This window comes from Medicago truncatula, chromosome 7 (assembly GCF_003473485.1).
Source record: "Medicago truncatula cultivar Jemalong A17 chromosome 7, MtrunA17r5.0-ANR, whole genome shotgun sequence".
Lineage (NCBI taxonomy): Eukaryota > Viridiplantae > Streptophyta > Magnoliopsida > Fabales > Fabaceae > Medicago > Medicago truncatula.
Window position 1 is genome coordinate 30783193 of NC_053048.1, and position 21315 is coordinate 30804507.

General features: G+C 32.0%; 2 protein-coding genes across 2 annotated transcripts; one reads left to right on the forward strand and one right to left on the reverse strand.

The window, feature by feature from the left end:
- Window positions 1-885: 885 nt before the first annotated feature.
- LOC25498663 (uncharacterized) lies at window positions 886-2416 on the reverse strand. The gene is made up of 3 exons (XM_013593596.3): window positions 2272-2416; window positions 1820-2146; window positions 886-1273 (listed from the first exon to the last, which is right to left on the reverse strand). The coding sequence occupies exons 1-3, from the start codon at window positions 2336-2338 to the stop codon at window positions 1128-1130; spliced, it is 540 nt and encodes a 179-aa protein (XP_013449050.2). The 5' UTR covers window positions 2339-2416; the 3' UTR covers window positions 886-1127.
- A 6819-nt stretch (window positions 2417-9235) lies between these two features.
- LOC25498664 (fructose-1,6-bisphosphatase, chloroplastic) lies at window positions 9236-12569 on the forward strand. The gene is made up of 4 exons (XM_013593597.2): window positions 9236-9767; window positions 10280-10513; window positions 11295-11801; window positions 12342-12569. The coding sequence occupies exons 1-4, from the start codon at window positions 9345-9347 to the stop codon at window positions 12411-12413; spliced, it is 1236 nt and encodes a 411-aa protein (XP_013449051.1). The 5' UTR covers window positions 9236-9344; the 3' UTR covers window positions 12414-12569.
- Window positions 12570-21315: the final 8746 nt, after the last annotated feature.

A 21315-nucleotide genomic window follows, 5' to 3' on the forward strand; every position in this document is an offset into this window, starting at 1 on the left:
CATTCTTTTCTTCTAATTAATGCAACTTTGGCTGTGTTGTGTTCGTTTGTGTTTGTGTGTGATTGTTTTGATTGTTTTAAACGGGGGAGACATTTGTTTTATGTAATTATCGAAGACTTTTTCAAAACATTTTTCTTTAGCAAAGATTTTTTCAAGAAAAGTTATTGGCAAAAGAATTCTCATGTTGCAGTATTTTATGTTTTGTTCTTTTAAAACCCACTTTATTAAATGTAACAAAAAAAAACCACTTTATTAATCAACCATTTTGGTATTGCGGGATTAATAGACTCTGGCCGGAGAGAGTGAGAGCGTTATCAGTTTAGATGCTGCCTACTTTTTTGATGTTCTGAACAGTTAACTTGGAGCTGCTGTGTTGCGGCTTCTGTTATTCCGTTACTGTTGTTCAGTTTGATCACAGTTGCCTACCTCAGGCTATGCTAGTTCTGTTTTGTTGGTGTTTGATTTTGATACATGATGGAATTTTTCTGGCGCAAGTATGGCTGCAGTTTTGTTGCATATTTAGACTTAAGTTGAGCTAGGTTCTTTATTATGGTGCAGCTATGTATCTTTTGGCCGTTTCTGGTTATTTATTTCAGTCGGTTTAGTAGTGTTTCAAATATTTCGCTATTTCAAAAAAAACAAAAAGATCAACCAATTTGGTGTATTTGATTTAAGTTTCAAGATTATATGAAATAAATAGACAATAATTTATTTAAGTACTTTACCAGTTAGATTTGGTACATGATGGATAGATAAGATTTCCTTGAAGAACCCATAAATGGCGATAAGATATTGAGACTGATAGAAAAAGATAATGACCAAAACTAATAGCAAGAATTGTACTTGATCATATTATGTAACCCAAAATTATGGATACTGAATCCATCATAAAATATCAATGAGAGTTAAAAAATTTAACAAATAATGCATCACATTTATTGAAAGTATTTGGAGCACAACCAAATTCCAAAATGAGAAAATTCCCCGAGTAGCAACAAATTACTGTTTCTTCATCAAAGATTATTACAATAATCAAATCCAATAACATAATAATGAACTCGTAATATATTTTTGCAATCTATGCCAAAATAAAGTGAAAGTTAATTTATGGGGCTAGGATACTTTGTTTACAGGGGAGAAGGGGCAAATGCTACATGCTTGTCTTGTGACAGAGCAGAAACAGGGCCAGGTGCAGCTCCAGAGCTCACAAGCTCGATCATAGCGCGATGAGGGTTGGTCTTTTGTATCTCACAGAGGTCAGGCAAAAACACACCTGCATAGTATCAAAGTAATCTTCTTTATTATAATATCAAGAGAGAGAGAGAGAGAGAGAAAATAGTACAAGAAAAGAACAAAAAAAAATTATTTCTTGTTTGTCTCTATGATTAAATTTGAAGTTAAAATGTTAGATCATGACGTTAAGCTATATTGATGCTTTCATAGTGAAAAGTGAGCATGAATAAGCATTGCTTTGTAATTAAGCAAAAAATAAAAAATTTGTGATATGACCATTTTTTTTTTTTTCTTCATGAAAATGCAACCAAGAAATTAAGACAAAAAGAAGGTTTATTGAATTGTTCAAAATAAGATGAAAAGGACTAACACATCATTGAGTTTTCACCACAAATCACTATGGCCCAATTATTTGAACTGTTCAAAATATATGATGAAAAGGAATAACACATCATGAAATGCATCTCACTTTTATTTGAGTTGTAGAAGTCCAATTTTCATTATTTTCCACTCTCCATTTAAAACATAAAAGTTAATTATGATCTTTATGCATAAAAGTTATCGTACTAAATGAAAAATATCTTACCTTCCCCAGCAGCCAAATTGAAGTAAAGGTCAACAATATTGGGGCAATTTTGGTAACAAGATGATGAACAAAGTTTGGCTGTGAATTGTGGCTCAAGCAATGCATCGGAAGAAATTCCGACAAAATTCCTTTCAACTCCACATGCTTTCACACATTGATCTGTCTCTATGTATCCCGCCATTCGCTCCAACACTACTTCTGATGTCCTACATTGATACTCGATGCCACCATCTGCAGCCTTCTCTGTCTCCAACAAACACCGTTTTCCCGAAGAAGCTATTGAGAAAGAACATAGATCCTTTTGCAATTCCTCACACACAACTTCAGCTGTCAATTGAAGATAAGAATTATAACATATATCATTTGTATATAATTTGATAATAAAAACTTTGTAATATTAACTAGATATTAATTGGAAAATATTAATCAGAATGTATAAATAGTGTGCGTACCTAAAGATGAATGGATAATAAGGGAACAAAAAAACATAATCAAAGGTAATTTGGATGAGAAAGGCATGGTTTAAAATTCTGGCTTTTATAAGATTTGTGTATTGTGTATCAAGAATTAAGGAATAGAATGTAAAAAATGAAGAATGTATATGCGAACAACTATGTGTAAAAGGCACCAAAACATGGTTATATATAAGTAAGAAATGGAACACAGTGTCTCTGATTAACGCATTAAGAATTTAGAAGAATAAAATGGTCTTCCTTGCTAGGCTAGTTAGTTAGAAAGTCGACATTGTAAAATGACATTCAATTAGTTTATTATTCCCCATGTTTAGAACTTCACTCAAAGAAAAAGTCATAATAATGGTGGAAATTTTTTACTGAGGCGGCATGGACGAAGAAGGCTTGAGAGTATTGCCACTTGTCTGCGCAGAATAAAGGTTGCAACAACTAGCAGGCCATGATAAACCGTAAACCAAGTAGGTAGTATAATATTTGGTCACAAACACAAATAAAAAAGGTTTAAGCGCATACTCATAAATGAAAAAATTAAAGAAAAAATAATTGCATGAGGTGACTAAATTTTTTTTCATTTTTTTTCCCTCATTTATGAAAGCCCTTTCAACTTAGCAAATTTTGGGTTAGATAGAATATTTGTAACATAATTCTTAAGTTGAGTGTGTAATACCACTTTCGGCACATCTATAAAATCATTTGGATAAAACTCAGGCATCCTCAATAATTTGTTCACATCAAAATCTGCAAATGACTTTGCGGAACTAAGAGGGAAGGGAAAAAGAGAGTTATTTTACTGAGTCACTTATTTTCCATTTTATCAATTATAAAAAAAAAAATGGAAAAACAATATGTGGAGCTTTAGCTCCACATAGCACCTTTAGTGGATCTGCCCCTCCGTATTTAGGCTGGTTGTTATGAATTACTAAAAAAAAATCCACTTTATGAATTACTAAAAAAAATCCACTTAAACGAATATATTTGATCTATTATATAGATCATATAAGTAGTTATTGAATGAATATAAAAATTAATTATTTTTTTATGATAAGAACCCAATAGGCTATATGAATAATGACTTAGATATTCAATAATTTAATGATTCTTTAAAAATTAGAAGTTACTTTAGTTTTTCAATAAAATAGGGGATAGTATGACAAAGAAAGATGGGGATGTGAGAAAATATTCAATATTATATGAGATAGAACACATTAGTTGTTGATACTGATGTCATGGCTGAATCTTCCTTTGCCTTTCACATGCTCCATTTCTTAGGATTTTTGATGAGGCAAACCACTAATGAGTAGAATTATCATAGTGATGACAAATGGGATCTAGCATTTCTATTTATAACTATGCAATCCTAGGTACCACCAATCATGGACATACATTGATCAATTTCATTAGGGCCTAAGCATTATCAAATGGATCACAACATCAGTCCATTTTTATTAAAACTAAAACCAACAATTGATTGCAGCCCACAAAATATTAGAAGAAATTCTAATAGGAGAATCATAGAGAATATTATGAAACTTTTAAGATGTGGAAGAACTTTCTAAAAATACTACAAAATTAGGGCATAATAACTGGAACAACCTTAATATCTCTTGAATGTGCTTACCATCTCTTGATATTTCTTGTAATAGCATTAATTGCGCTTTTGGATAATTTTATTTTGTAATGTAGAGCCTTAGCAGAGTAGTACAAATAAGGCTCATCATCAAGTGTTTTGCCAATTCAAGCATTCAAACAATAATAACTTTTTTTCAGAAAATTAAAGAGTTTCTTTATTTATGTACCTATCCTTCAGTCCCTAAGCCATAGTAGATTCCTTGTGATTTTTCCGAAAAGCAACATGTTTTTTTTATAAAAAAAAAATCTTGTGGTCTAGATATATATCTTGGATATCAAGTCATCCATCAATGATTTATCTCGGGGAAGTAATGACCTCGAGTTTTTCTGCTAGATTATGGAGGAGGGAATCCCTGCCACGGCGGGGAGACAAATTTCCATATCCATCCTCATTGTCTTGCCCTAACGTAATGGTGAGGAGAGCAAGCATGCTTCATAGGAGTTTTGGTTCTCCTACCTTTTGGGTTTTTCTTGTCTTTAGTTATGTGCTTCGGGTGACGATTATCGCGTCGATAAGGACTGTGACGTTTGCAATGCTTTGAGACTTTATTTCTTCGGATGGATTTAGAGGTCTCTTCAACCATCACAAGTTTTTGAATCATTCCTCGTGATTATGTGAGGTAAGTGATGATTACCATAATTTATATTGCTATAGGTTCTAGACCTTGGTCAATAATTAATTTTGTTCGTCGATCAACTTAGTTTATTGTTAAATCATAGTGTGTGGATCTTATAGGTGCTCATCAGTGCTAGAGACATAGGACCAGAAGGGGTTTCATCGGCCTTTGAGTAAAGCATTTCTGATTATATAATCCAAAATATCTATTTTGTTTACACCACAATTTGCCTCTTACGAGGTGTTTGACACTTTTTGGATTATATAATTCTAATTGATTTAAGGGGTTTCATATTATATAATCTGAAACATATAGTTTTAACTGAGATTACACAAACATCTCTAAGGTGCTTTTTCTTCTAACATATTCTGAACTGTTCGGATTATATAATCCTAATCTTAATTTAGAATATATAATACCAAACAAAGAGTATTTTGAAAGAAAAAATAGGGCGCTTGAGAAATCAACAAGGTGGCAAAAGTAATAGTCTAAAATCCGGAATTTTTTCCGTGCCCTGTAATTTTTTCAAAAATGCCCTTGTGCATTCCAGATTTTAAAATTCGGAATCATGTTTACTATTTCGGATTTTATAATCCTGACAATTCTTATGTATAATCAGCCATCAGACTCTCTCACATTTTATCAGTTTTGAGTTTTGCTTTTTAAAGCAACAAAAAAACTAAGTAAAAAATGCTTAAAACCTGTCAAATAAAAATATAAAAATAGCACCAAAAAATTTAAAAAATCAAATAAAAAACATAAAACTAATGCAAAATTTTTCAAATTTTTCTGAGAATATGAAAAATTAAAACAAATGAAAAATGGGTCTAAACGATGGAGTTTTGGATTTTGAGGGGCGGAGTCCCGTAAGAAGTCCCACTACAGGAGTCATGGTCCTTGAATTTTTTCTGATTTTCTGGGGAAGTTTCGGAGCAGTCCGATCAAATAGCCTGAAAACCCGATTTTTGTCCCTAAAATGACCCAAAAACGGAAGGATGAGAGTTAGGAAGATTGATATTGTCCCTAAAATGACTATCAATGTTACAAACATGTTTAGAATTTGTGCTGATACAGTTCGGATTATATAATCCGAACTGTTTTACCTTGAAAAATGGTGTTTAGGGGGTTTCCGGATTATGTAATCCGGAAACATCATGTAACGCGCCTTATTTTTTGAAGTTTCCGGATTACAAAATCCGGAAAAACCCGTAACTCCATTTTTCACCCTATATCAAAGGAAAACACCATTCCGAATTATGAAATTCAGAAACTCAAGGGCATTTTTGGAAGAAAAAAATAGGGCGCGCGAGGAAACCCAAAAGTAATAGTCTTTTTCTTTGTAATAATTTAGAAAGATTTGGGCGGCCCATCATCTAGCCAGACTGGTATTTGACGAACCCAACACTGACTAGTTAAACACACCCCAAAAATAGACTCTTATTTATTAATCTATACCTAGTATAAAAAGAACTCCAAAATAAATAATCAGAAACCACCAATTTTCATTTTTCAACTCATCTTGAACAATACAATTTTTCCCTTCTCAAATCTACAACATAATTAAATGAACATAAAAGTAAACACTAGTTTTGATTTAATCTTTTTCTATTAAAAAAAAAAATTGATCTTTTTACTTATACATTTATCTTTAACAATACAATTTTTTCTTCCAAATTTAACATTAAAAAATATACAATCGATATTTAGATAAGTTTCAATGACATAAATATGATGAAACTAAAATAAGATGATTAAATTAAAATAACATTATGAAGTAAAGTATAGTATTATTATATTAAATACTTAAAATTTAAGGTCTAACTTATCCTTATAAAATTGGCTTAAGAGGTGGGGATTATCCTCACTTATAAATACATTGTCAGGTCATTTCTTATCTGACGTGAGACTCTTTAACAAATACTCCCTCCGTTTCAACATATAAGAAAAATTCATTTTTTAGGTTCATTCATTTAATGATGTATGTGGTCCATATTATGAACCACAGACATCATTAAATGAATGAACCTAAAAAGAGAATTTTGCTTATATTTTAAAACGGAGAGAGTACATTATTATAAATATATATATATATATATATATATATATATATATATATATATATATATATATTATATACACAGCCCATCAAATGAGCAATTATATATTTTTTCCATTCATCATCTTTTAAAGCATTCACATTGTCATCTTGAATTCAAATTTGAACTCACAAATATAGATAGACCCACAAATTATGGGTGGCATTTCATATGGGAAAGGTTAATCCTTTCCCACCATGGAAAAGTTGGATTCAATGATTAGATTAAGTGAAGAACATATTCTTAACATGCTCTCTCAACACTAGATTTTTCTTCACACTATCTTCCAACAATTTAAAAATTCTAAAAATTAATTTTCAGAAATTAAAAAAATATAAAAAAAATTCAGATAATTTTTTTTTTAAATTCTATAATTCATTTATTGAATGTTAGAAAAAAAAAATTAAAATGGAAAAAAAAAATTCAGAATTTTATTTCAAAAAATTTTCAAAAACCTTATTTTCCAGAATTTTATTTTCTTAGAAAAATAAAAAACTTTAATTTCAAAATATTTTTTTTTAGGATTTTTATTTTATTTTTCAGAATATCTTATTTTATTATGAAATTAAAAAAATATATTCTTTTTAGAAAAATAAAAACTTATCTTAGTTTCCAAAATTTTAATTTTATTGAAATAATTTTTTTTTTCAAAAAAAAACAAATTCTAACATTCAATAAATGAATTACAGAATTTAAAGAAAAAATTATCTGATTTTTTTCGATTTTTTTAATTTTTGAAAATTAATTTTCAGAATTTTTAAATTATTGGAAGATAGTGTGAAGAAAAATCTAGTGTTGAGAGAGCATGTTAAGAATATGTTCTTCACTTAATCTAATCATTGAATAAAACTTTCCCATGGTGGGAAAGGATTAACCTTTCCCATGTGAACACACACCCAAATTATGTACGTTTTATTGGTATGGTGATAAAGTTACAAACACCATTTGATATTCACACACATAGTTGTGAGGTTTCGAATTTGAACGAATGTATTCAGCAAAATAATATTGATATCGACATCCGTTCAACTATGTCTTATGAAATGTGTAATTTCTTATTTAAATTGAACGGGACTGTAAAATTCATATCAAAATATTAAAAATCATGACAACCATAAACAAGCCACATTCTAACTAATGGTTATACCACTTAATTTGATGAGATATTTCAATAGCATAAATAGCCGACATACTATCTTTGAAATATCTAAGGTTTACAATAAAGCAACCCACAATAGTAGCTAGCAATGCTACCTTGAAAATACTACCACAAGTTGCAGGACCCCAGAGAACCATGAGATATGCCGTCAATATTGCACTTAATTAAATTGTACGAGGAGAGAGCCAATCAACTTGAATAATATTTCAACATTCCTTTGATGACCATTTACTGTGAACAACTTCAGAATATTACAAGCATTGACGAAGGAGATGACAAAAGCTGTGTCGAAGAATCATTCTATAAGATTCTAAAGGGTTAAACTCTGGAGTAGTCTTCCAAATAAAAATGTTAAGGACTGATGTGAGTATGAAAGAGAGAGTTGTCACAAAATAATTGTACAAATATCATTTCTATAAACTCAGCTAAGTTTCTCTAAAAAACAAAGGGATAAATTTATAAACTTTTCGGTGTTTAAAAGCATATTTATGTTTTAAACAATATCTTTTTTTATTAGAGAGTCATCTTTAATTGTATACTCAAAATAATAAGAGTAGAGACACAATTTTGTCTCAAAATTTAATGTAGTCTTTAACAAAAAAAACAATACTCAAATCAGTCCTTAACATTTTTATTTGGAAGACTAATTTAGTCTCTGGTATATAGTTGAGGGACTAATATAGAGGGGTGTTACGTTGAGATGCGTAGTGATGATGAGTGGTTATGGATATCGTTTTTCGGTAGTCGCTTCGTGAAGACACCAACGTTATTGATTGAATCTGCACTAGATCTAAGTTGATCTGACAATCTGAATCGATCAAATACATGAGCAAAACAAGAAATACAAACAATGCCACACAAAGACGACGAACAAACACAACGTCGCACTAAACGACAATAAAAGGAAAGAGAAAAATGTGTTAGACGGGTGATTTTGGGTCAAAAATTGACCTTAAATCACCACTCTTTGATGGATTCAGAAGAAAAAAAACTAAGATTTTGATGACGGCTCACAATAGAAGGACAAGAGAGAGAGCTCATGTGATTTTTGTTAAACTAGTAAAAAAAACTAAGGATTAAACCAGTAAATTATAATTATTAGTAAATATAAAATTAATATTTTATTTAACAAGGAAATGAAAGTAACAATAATAATCCATTTTCATTTCCTCTTTTTTTTTTTACGGATTTTCATTTCCTCTTATCATCAAGAAAATAAAATACTCCATAGTTTCATTAGACCTACACAATAATACCTTTTTTTTTTTAAGGACCTACACAATAATACTTAAAAAGGCATAAATTAGTTTTAAAATTGTTAAGACTACCTTTTCATTCAAGAAAAAACAGACAAAAAATCCACCGTGGCAAAACAGAACCATTGGAATCCACAATCACAAAAGCAAAATGATATGAAGAAGATAAGTGGGACCAATAGTATCACAAACCATTACGAACCTTACAATCTCTTTTCCTTCAGTACCTTACAACACAATCCATCCATGCAACTCATTCACCACTAGAAACACACTAGTGCAAATTTCAACAAAAATGGTTGCAATGGCAGCAGCAACAGCATCATCACAATTAATATTCTCAAAACCTTGTTCTCCCTCACGTCTATGTCCCTTCCAACTTTGTGTTTTCGACACGAAATCAGTGTTATCAAGTTCAAGAAGAAAGCATGTGAGTGGCTCTGGAGGAGTGAGATGCATGGCTGTTGGTGAAGTAGCTGCTGAGACAAAGAAAAGAAGTAGTTATGAGCTTATAACATTGACTAGTTGGTTGTTGAAGCAAGAACAAACAGGGGTTATTGATGCTGAACTTACTATTGTTTTGAATAGTATTTCGTTGGCATGTAAACAGATTGCTTCTTTGGTTCAAAGAGCTAATATTTCTAACCTTACTGGTGTTCAAGGTGCTGTAAATATTCAAGGGGAGGATCAGAAAAAACTTGATGTTGTCTCAAATGAGGTATGTATAATTACATGTTATTTAATTAGTTTTGAACTAGGGTCGAACTCTGGATTACCAAGACCTCTTTCTCTTAGAAACCGGAGGATTGAAACCTAAAAAGTTTCATGGCCGGGGTTGAAATAATTGATATTGCAGAGAATCGCAATTAAATGCGGCTAATGTTAAACCCACTTGGGTTAGCCTACTGGTATTGGCTTTGTGACCTGGGAGTGTGTCCTCCTCAAGGTCGATTCTCTCCGGTGTCAATTTAAGTGGGCTAATTTAGCTTCTTAAAAAAAAAACGCGGCTAGTGTTGCCTCAATTAGAGTCACTTTGAATATCAAGACGTCAAAAAAAAATTATGTTGCAATCCAAATCACGACTGCGGATAATATGCTAAAGGAGTGTATTAGAAGGGTTTACTCTTGGTCACATTTATGATCAAGTATGTATGTACTTAAACTTAAAGTTTTACTTAGGTAGCTACTAATGTTAATAGACAATGTATTGTTTTCTATTTTTTTGTTCAGGTATTCTCAAATTGTTTGAGGTCAAGTGGGAGGACAGGGATTATAGCATCAGAGGAAGAGGATGTGCCAGTGGCAGTAGAAGAGAGTTATTCAGGAAACTACATTGTGGTCTTTGATCCACTTGATGGTTCATCGAATATTGATGCTGCAGTTTCAACTGGTTCTATTTTTGGGATTTACAGCCCCAATGATGAGTGTCTTGCTGACGTAGGCAATGAGTCCGATGACCCCACAGTAAGTGAATGCTTCGAAATTTAATTTTTTCATTTATGATTAGGAATCGAACTCGGTAATTTAGAGTTGGCCTGATGACGTAGGCTCGTTTGCATTTGATCGATAAATTAACTTGTTAAGAAAAATGTGACTGATATAAGTGTGAATGATTCAAGTGAAATACACTAGTGATAAATGAACTTGTCATTTTTCAGGTATTCAGTTGAATCACTACATAACGTTAAAAGATGCAGTAACAAGCAACTTAGAAACCTAATTAGGATTGGTGCAATTAGTAGGATCAAACAGTGTTAAAAGTAAAACATTATACATTCATTTCTTAAAAATAGTCATTAGCCCTTATTTGAAACTTATAGCTAGCATATAACCATAGGGCCATGGAATGAGAAATGTCATACTCATAACCTTTTGATCATCAAAAAGGAAATAATAAAATAGGAATATGAAGAAGCACATGTGGAAATAGATTTTTGATGGATTCCATTTTAATACCAGACCGAGAAGGCTGGTTCAACTAGTTGAGCCGAGAACCTGCAAGTTCATCGGTTGGTTTGATCCCAAATTCCCAATGATACCTTAATCTGGTTAAACAGAGGTTGAACCACAATCGGTTCAACCCGTTTTTACATTTTGTATTTGCTTTTCACTTTCTAAATATCTTTTAAACTTCCGGTTCAACTATGGTTGAACCGATTGAACCATGATCGGAAAGTCTCACCAATTTGATTTCCAGGCCAATTTTTAAAACATTGTTTAACACAAATACATATGTAAATTGCAGCTTGGCACAGAAGAACAACGATGCATTGTGAATGTGTGCCAACCAGGAAGCAACCTTCTAGCAGCCGGTTACTGCATGTATTCTAGCTCAGTAATCTTCGTTCTAACAATCGGCAAAGGAGTTTTCGTATTCACATTAGATCCAATGTATGGGGAATTTGTTTTGACTCAAGAAAATCTCCAAATACCAAAATCAGGGAAAATTTATTCTTTCAATGAAGGAAATTACAAGTTATGGGATGACAACTTGAAGAAATACATCGATGATCTCAAGGAACCGGGTGCTAATGGCAAACCTTATTCAGCAAGGTATATTGGTAGTTTGGTAGGTGATTTCCATAGGACACTGCTATATGGTGGCATTTATGGTTACCCTAGGGACAAGAAAAGTAAGAATGGAAAGCTTAGGCTTTTATATGAGTGTGCTCCAATGAGTTTCATTGTAGAACAGGCTGGTGGAAAAGGTTCAGATGGTCATCAGAGAGTACTTGACATTCAACCCACCGAAGTAAGTGTCGAATGACTTTGACCTTGTTTAGATAAACTACTTAATTAAGCGCTTATAGTTTAGGAAATCATCATACAACTGCTTATGTATGATCTATTTTTGTTACAAAAGATAAAATAAGTCGAATTGTTTTTATATAAACAATAAGCTAGTTTCGTAAGTAATTTTGGAGAGTTTAGGGAAATAAACTGAAATGAGCTTATGGACATGACATAAGCTAATCATAAGCTCTTCCAAACAGTCTTTTAAGTACTTATGTCAGTAGATAAACTCAAATAAGTAAATTCAAACAAGTCTTTTACATGTTACTAAAAGCCACGGTTTTAAATCACGATTAGGATCACTTTTGTCATAAGCCAAGGTCGTGCTGTGATCCTTAAAGTTGCAAGGAATTGCAGTCAAATGCGACTTTAACAGTCGCAGAAGACCAAAAATTGTGGCTGCATATCTTCTACTAAACCATGATAAAATATTTAGTAGTTTATGATAAATGTTATGATGGATACTCTTATTCAATTTTTCCTTTTTTTTTTGGGACAGATTCATCAACGTGTTCCACTGTACATTGGGAGCACAGAGGAAGTGGAGAAGGTTGAAAAGTACTTAGCTTAAAAGATATGTTAATGCAAAAAAAGTTATTTTGTAGCTTATGTTCTATGAAACTTGTTACAGTCAAGTGATTTTAAGGAAGAATTCTTTTTGTATTCTTTCTCCCTTTTCATTTCTCTATTGCAAAAGAAAAGCAAGAAAAAAAAATATTTCTCTTAACACTATTTTGTATAAAAATTTAAAATAATCATGATTTTTGTAGCACACTTACCTAGCCTTCCTTAAATCACATTTCCTCAATGTAAGTAAAGTATGCATCAAGGTCTTAACCACTAAGGTGTTGTTTCCTATTTTATTTTATTTTTATAATCAAATTCTCAGTATATATACATCAAGATTTAAGACATTTGATAAGTTTAAAGGATGAAATTCTCGCACGTTAGACTTAAGATGTTCTATGCAATGTTCCAACACCAGTCACAGATAACCGATGTCGTATGAAATGTTTAGAACATTAATCTACCAGACATAAACAAAATAAAGCAAGATAACTGACAAGAAAGTAAATGGCACAGTGAGTTTGCTAACCTAGTCGGTGCAACATCACCTACTTTGAGGGCTACCCGTATTGACTTCAACCTAGGAACTCCTAGATCTGAGATCACATCTCACTCCCTACAAATAATCACAGCCCCTGTGATTCTCAGTTTACAGACACAATCAAAGTTGAAGTTACCTTCAAAACAAACAATCTACAACCGTGCTTCATAGCTTTGGTGTAGTACACAAACTACCTAACTTTTTGCTTCACAGCTTCAGAGAAGTGAACAAAATACAACTCAAACACAGTCCTAAGCATGCATCAAAATGATACACGAAAGGCTCACAAAGAACAGACTCAAAACCTTAAATGATCTATATTTCAAATGACGGCTTGAATAATGAATTAGGTCTTGCAGTCTTGTTTAAATACTGAAGCAATACGGATCAGAACAACTTAATGGGCTTCGGAACAAAACGGTGATCGTTTCAGAACAATCAGAACCAGATAAGGAAAGTCCTAATATGTAGGCAGATTATTTGGAACATCCTGATCAGCTCCAAACTTTCCTAAGTAGATAGCACTCCCTTAGGAAATCACAAACGATCTGATTCTGTACTAAAAGCATGCAGCTTGACCAACAATAATTAAGGCGTGAATTCCTTAAATAAATAAACGCGTGCATAAAACCAGGCAAGGTACAGGTCAACTGAACCATGCGTGTCCAACATCACATTTGAATATTTGTTTTAGGAAAAAGTGAATTCAACATACAAATTTCCAAGAAAGGAGTTTCTCAATTACAAAGTAGTGGTCGAGACAACTTCCTATTAATTTAGTCCTATCTCACTATATAGGATAGGGTACATGGTCCAAATTACACCATAAAGATAGCCGATAGAAAAAGAATCGAATATGTGATGCACAAATTACAATCAGTTTTTATACAAATAGTTAAACATTCACTACGGTTAAACATGACAGTTCTAATATCATAAAAATTATCAAATTACAACGTAATCAAATAAAAAAAGGTTTTTTCTAAATTACCTTTGAAAATTCATGGACAATTTACTCAAATCAATCAAAAAATTTCATGTGTACTCCATTAGAATAATAACAATTATTATTTTATTTTGCAAAAATTTAGCATGTATTTTATTATTTGCATATTCACCCCATCTTAAATTAATGATTTTTTACAATTTAAACCATCACAATAATTAAATTTCTCCTCTAATCCAATCACTCTCCAAACCTCTTTTTTTTTTTTTTTTTTTATCAATTATCACTCGTGGGAATCGAACTTGAATGCACCCACTTATTTGAAATGTTTTCCCAAACCAAGAGACCAATACATTTTTTATGCATTAAATTGGAATGCAAAAATATGTTATTAGTGAGCAATTTTTTTTTTTTTTTTTTTTTTTTGCAGTGACTTATAACCTAGCTTTAGTAAAAATAATAATAATCATTTTATATGTGTTATGAAATAGTAAATCTTTCTTAAAAAATAATAATAAATTCATTCAATTGATTTTTTATATTGTAAATATCATTCTTTTATATAAATTCATACTTTTATATAGATTCGATGAACTACAACATTGTTTCATTTGTGATCAATCGAATTTTGACTTATTTTAGGTACTATCTTTCATTTGGATCAGATAAATTGTTTAAAGGTATTGATTTTTTTTTTTTTGCAGAGTCTTATAAGTTATAACCTAGCTTTAGTAAAAAAAAAATTATTTTATGTGTATATTTATGAAATAGTAAATCTTTCTTAAAAAAAAAATATGAATCATTCATTTGATTTTTTATATTTTAAATATCTTTCTTTTATATAAATTCATACTTTTATATAGATTCGATGAACTACAAAAATGTTTCATTTGTTATCAACCAAATTATGATTTATTTTAGATAATATCTTTCATTTGGATCAGATACATTGTTTAAAGGTATTAATTTTTTTTTTTGCAATGTCTTATAAGTTATAACTTAGCTTTAGTAAAAAAAAAAAAAAAAAAGCTTATTTAATTCTTTGGTTTTATTTTGGTCTCACAATTAATAAAACTCACGTTTTAGTCCTCCACTTTTCCCACAATTTGCCAAATAAATTAACTTTAACCTCAAATATCTATGGTGAACCCACTGGTCCACTATAGATCCTATTATTTTTTTAATATAAACCGTTTGATCTTTTTTAATAAAGAATGACTGTTAGATCATGCATGTCCAGTGTATCTTACTGTAAACCAACAACATCTAGCATTATATTCCATACTTCATCTTCTTCCTTCCCCTCATTCATCACCTTCATAAAAAAAATCCAGATAACCACCGTCAAAACCTCTTTTTCAAAACCACCATCAACACTGTTGTTTATATATCCATCATCTCAATCCCTCTCTCTCTCGATCGAACCCACGCACCCCAAATCCGAATTCGAATTCGACAATAAAAAATTGAAGCTGGGATTGATTTTTTATTGAGAAGCCAAAAATGAAAGAGAAGGAGGAGAATGCAATGAAGATGATAGAAGGGGAAATGGTATCCGATGGAGAAGAGAGAGCATGAGAGGTAAGGAATGGGTTAGGAAAAAAGGGTTTAAGGGAAGAGAGAGTAGATCGGGATTGAGAGAGATAGATTGGGAAAAAAAAATCAATTTTTTTTAAGCATTGTCATTGAGAATATTGTGATTACATCTATGATTATGGAATTCTTCTGCTTAATAGTCCTTCTTGGTTCAGCAAAAACGATGCAAATCTATAGGAAGATGAATTGGGTTAGAAATTGGAATAATAAGGAATGAATGAATATGAATCAGAAGAAGCAAAGAGATATTCTTGACGTGGGAGAAAAGATTAATGAGAATTAGAATCTTGTCCAAATATTATGTAACAACATAAGAATCTTAAAAAAATTCCTTTAAATTTATCTATTTATTTTTTAAAATGTTGGATCTTCTTGTTGTTGATTGATGATTATGGATTTTGTTTTAATGGTATAATTGGGATAATAAAAAAGCAAGTATTAAATATACTCATATAGTTTGTTACACTTTTTAAATGATAAAGGAAAAAAACCAGACATACATATCGTGTTTGTTACATTTGTTTTAATATTTAAATTTATTCTTATTTATTTGTTACATGTGTTGTTTGTATTAAAAATTAAAGGTATTTTCGAAAAGAAAAATCCTGCCCAAAAGTGCTGAAAGAGATAATTTTCCTTATATATAGTATAGATACTATATATAACTAGCGAAAAAACGGGCAAGTGACATGTGTAAATTATGAACGGTATTTTATATGAAATTTTGATTTTGATTAAAATTATAAGTACAAATATTTGTGAAATTAAAATTGTAACAAACCCTAAAAAACCATGTTTATCTTTTACCACAACAACACAGCAGTTTAACAAATATAATACAAATTCTTATCTTTTTTTAATACCACCAAGAATGTAACATTAATACAGGAAAATCTATTTAAGGGTATAATTAGAATTATAAAAAATTCAGCCCAAAGTCTCTATTCCTTTCATATATAGTATTGTTCCTGTTGTAGTGGTATATTTCCTATTTTAATGAGATTTCATTTTTCTAATTCAAATTTAATATAATATTATTAAAAGATAAAATAGTAAATAAAATATTTTAAATGAACGGTAAAATCAATAGTATATGGTATAGTATATACATATAAAGTAATGTTTTTATGCCACATGTTGCTTTTGTAATGCCCTGAATTCTGGTCCAAGACATTACGCCTCATTCATTATCATTTTTCTAAAAACGATATATTTTTTTTATCATCAATAATAAATTCTTAGCAAACGAATACAAAATTCTTAACATAATTTAATTAAAATTCTTAAATTAAATATCCTTCAAAAATCTCTTATGAAGTTGCAATTAAATCAAAAAACCCAATTTTTGTCCCCGCGTACGCTTTCTCACACATCAAACTTCATACATCATCTTTGATACCTACAACATTATATTAATGTAAGGGTCAATTTCATTATTCGGATATTACAAAGAGCGCCGTCGCACTCTACCTCACCTTTTGATTGTTTTTTTTTTTTAACGTTTTTCCCTCTTCCCACATCCAACAGAACCACCTACCACTACCAACAAAAACTCTTTCTCCTCCTTTAACATCCTAATCTCTCTGTTTTCATGTAGCCATGGTGTGCGTGGTGCGCGCGCCTCACTGTCGCATCACCTCTACACCCCGAAGGTGAGGCAAGGCTGGATACAGTGGCTTTTCGTCGGCAACGGTAGTTTCAGACTGGTTTACAGTCTTCGACGCTTTTGCAATCGTCGATGATTTAACCCATGGATCTATTAAAACCACCGACGCCTCCTGATCAGTTGTGGTCGTTGGTTGAGTGTAACACCTCGTTTTCCCAATATAAAATTTCTTAACAAATATTAGAGTAAACATCACAAACGGGATATCACATTTCACATAATCGTAAATAGTTAAATAACAATTTAACTTTCAACAAAATACTTCAATCATCGCAGCGGAATTGTTTCATCAATCATAAATAAGTTTGGCACGCAGGCCTCATCATAACATCTCAATAAATTCAGTTTAAACAACTTAAATCATAAATATCATAGTCAAATACGTAAAGGAAAGGAAGCATGCAATCATAAAACCCATCCCGTTACGTATCAGAGCAACCTAATCGAATCTGTGAGGAATACGTCACTCACGACAGCAACACAACGCTCTAAGCTCGATCACCTGTAAGTTACTCATACGAAGAGCAACATTTCCAAGCAGAAGAGGTGAGATTTCACAAAACAATAATATTAATCAATATAATTCAACAATCGTAATTAACAACATAAATCTTCAACTTAAGCATCTTAAACATCATGGCATCATAGATAATAATGTATCATGTAATCACTTCATTAAAGCATCATAAATCTCATATCATCTTAACATCTTTCATCATTGACTCGACTATGCGACTATGCAACTTAGACCTCTTATATGCATGTGGTACCAATTCAGGGCATGAGCCCCCATCGCTATTTGAGTATTAATATACTTCCAGGGCATGAGCCCCCATCTCTATTTGAGCTAAAGCTCCATCGCGTTGAGTACAAAGCTCCAGGGCATGAGCCCCCAACAAATGTATGCTAATGCATGGACTCGATCACTTATACATCACAATCATCATCTCTTATTTATCCAATAATTTGGAGGTTCAACATCTCTTTGATCATCTTATACTGACTCATGCAACTTGGTTAATTAACAATAGCAGCATAGACAAGTTACAACAATAGTGTGACATTATACAACGAATATCAATTAAAAGCAAGCATCATCTCAATCTTTCATTCATAATTCAAGTAATGTATTTAAACATCATATCACATCATAATCAACACTAACATCTCATAACAGCTTCACAGATTGCAGTTAACTCCTTATATAGGTCTCATTACTACCCAAGGGTCCATCTCTAATCGAATTATGCGACACAGATCGCAATATTCTCACTTTCACTCAGTTCTGGAAGTGCTCGCAAGACGAGAGCATCTGCTCGCCATGGCGAGTACAAGCCAGATTCCCAACAAAAGTTGTTCTAGGTTAAACTAGGTTCAATCTCGTTCTAAGTTATCATTTAATCTTTAATATACATCTTCAGGCACTCAAAAACATCTAAGGTTCAACTCAAAAGTCAAAACTACAAAATCTTGCATGCACTCTGGTCATGCTCGCTATGGCGTGTTCAGTCGTTCGTTGTGGCGAGCTGCGACGTGCAACTCGCGAGGCGAGGGAATTTGGTTCGCGTGGCGAGCGATGAACTTCATCCCTCGCGAGGCGAGGATCATCGTTCGCGAGGGCCAGCGATGAATGTAGGCTCAGGCAGAAATGCAGTTTTTACGAAAATTCATCTTTTCTCATGGTTTTAAGCCTAACATTGATTCCAGAATTCATCCTACACATTATCTAAGGTCTAGGAATAGTTTCGACATTAATCTAACAACTTTTCACCGTTTAATCATGAATTCACTCAATTTGACCTAATTCTCGACTTCTCCAATTCAATCATATTTCTTGCTAAATACAACCAGATGGATTACATGAGTAATAAAATTGTAGAGTTAGTCTCACCCTTACCTTGTTTGAAGAAAATCGCAGCCCTAGGTCTTCTCCCTCTTCTCTTGGCTTTTTCTCCCTTTCCCTCAAAAACAATCGTACGTGTAAAGTATTTCTAAAACCCAGGTCTTCCCTTTTTACAACTCCTCCACTTATCTTATCTTATCTCTCTTTCTCCCCCAAAACTCTCTAAAATCTCAAAACAGCCCCTAACTAAATATTTTATTTTATTTTCAAATCTTATTTTATTAAACAACAAAATAAGTCTCATTTTCTCATAAAAATCGTCACATCACATAAATCATCGTAAATCATCACATATCATCACAAATCATCACATATATTATATAAACATAATATAACTCGTCTAAACTCAATTTAATAATTAATAAATCAAAACGTGGGCGTTACATTGAGCATAGGTTGCCTCCGCGTGGTGATCTCGGATTGCTGAGTCAGAAATGACATTTAACTTGCTGTCCTTTGTCATAGTGAGTAGTTGGTTTGTACATTCGTGATCGTCTTGGCGCCGGGCTCACTACCATTCTAAAAAAGTCGATTTCTTGTGTTCGATTCGGTATGTAATGGATACTGAATTGTCTGGGACTTGTAAGAGTCATTATGCTCCTCTAAGTCATGGATGTGATTCGTAACAGGTCTTCTAGGCTAGAAATGGTCATTTACCTGTTGTCTGTTGTTGTTGCGAATGGTGGGTGCAGGTGTTACCGTGTTGGCGGTGCCCAAACTTGTTGATTGACCATCCCTCGATCTGGCCTTCAATTGGATTTGAGCTGCTTTCTATTGGATTTGGCCAGAAATGGCTGTGAAGCTTTCTGTTGCAGCATCACAGGTTGTAGGAGTGAGGTTCTGTATTTGTATTGGCGGTCGGATTTCTCACCTTGACGGAGTTTAGCACTATATAACTTGGGGGAGGTTTCAAAATCCTCATCGGTCTTTGATGTTGGATTTTTTAGCTCGAAAGAGACGCTATGCTTGTTGCTGTCGCAAGGAGTTGTTGGTTTTTGGATCTATCTCGTGTTAATGGTTGGTCCATACACCGCACGCTAGACATTCGCCAGTGTTATTTTTATTTCTTTGTATCACCCGATTGGGTTTGCATGCACTCTGTGTGAATTGACTGGGTTAGGTTTATGTCCCCCAGTTTTTCTTTGTATTTATTTTTTCTTTTTTTAATAATATATATGAGTACCTGACATAAACGGGAATCTATAAGACATTTCAACTTTGTTGGAGTTTCTTCTATTCCTTTTTTATTGTCATTGGACTCTTGCCTTAAAAAAAAAAAAAATCCTTATCCAAATTGATTCATACTCAAAGCACTAGAAACAATGTCATAAAATAGATAATATCAAAACTTCTCAATCAAAAAGAAATAAGAAAAATACATTCTAAGTCATATACTTTAAGGTAAAAGCACTAATTTCCTTTACAATAAAGAGTCTAATCAGTTATCAAATCACCAATATAAAACAGACTCAATGCAATTATGTGTAAGATGCATGCTCCTAAACACTACATGATCCGATTATAATGAGCCCACCACTAAGGCACCACAAAGATAGTACCTAAAATAAATCATAATTTGGTTGATCACAAATAAAACATTGTTGTAGTTCATCGAATCTATATAAAAGTATGAATTTATATAAAAGAAAGATATTTAAAATATAAAAAATCAAATGAATGATTCATATTTTTTTTAAGAAAGATTTACTATTTCATAAATATATACATATAAAATGATTTATTTTTTTTACTAAAGCTAGGTTATAACTTCTAAAACACCGCAAAAAAATAATAATAACTTTAACCAATTTATCTGATCCAAATGAAAGATAGTACCTAATTATCTGTTTCACTTTCGAACTATTGTTGTAGGTCATTGATGAGTCATTAATTATCTGTTTTAGTATAATATTTAGTTTCGTTTTAATTAGATTTAAGTTTATTTTATTTTAATATTATTTCCTTTTTAGGATAGTTTACTACAAATTGCATTTTATTATATTTTAGGAACGAATATTGGATGGATTGAGTCTTGCAGCAAAAGAAATAGGTTTGGAGCTGATTCGATACAAAAATACGTCTCCCCCAAGTCAGAAGCTTGGCACGACCCGTGCTAGGCTTGGCACGGCCGTGCCACCTCCCAGAACCACTTTTGCTGCTTTTGCTTAGATTTTAAGCTATTCTATTTTAGCCCGCAGTTTCTTGTGGAACATTCTAGTGATATAATTGCTTAGATTTTAAGTCGAATGTATGC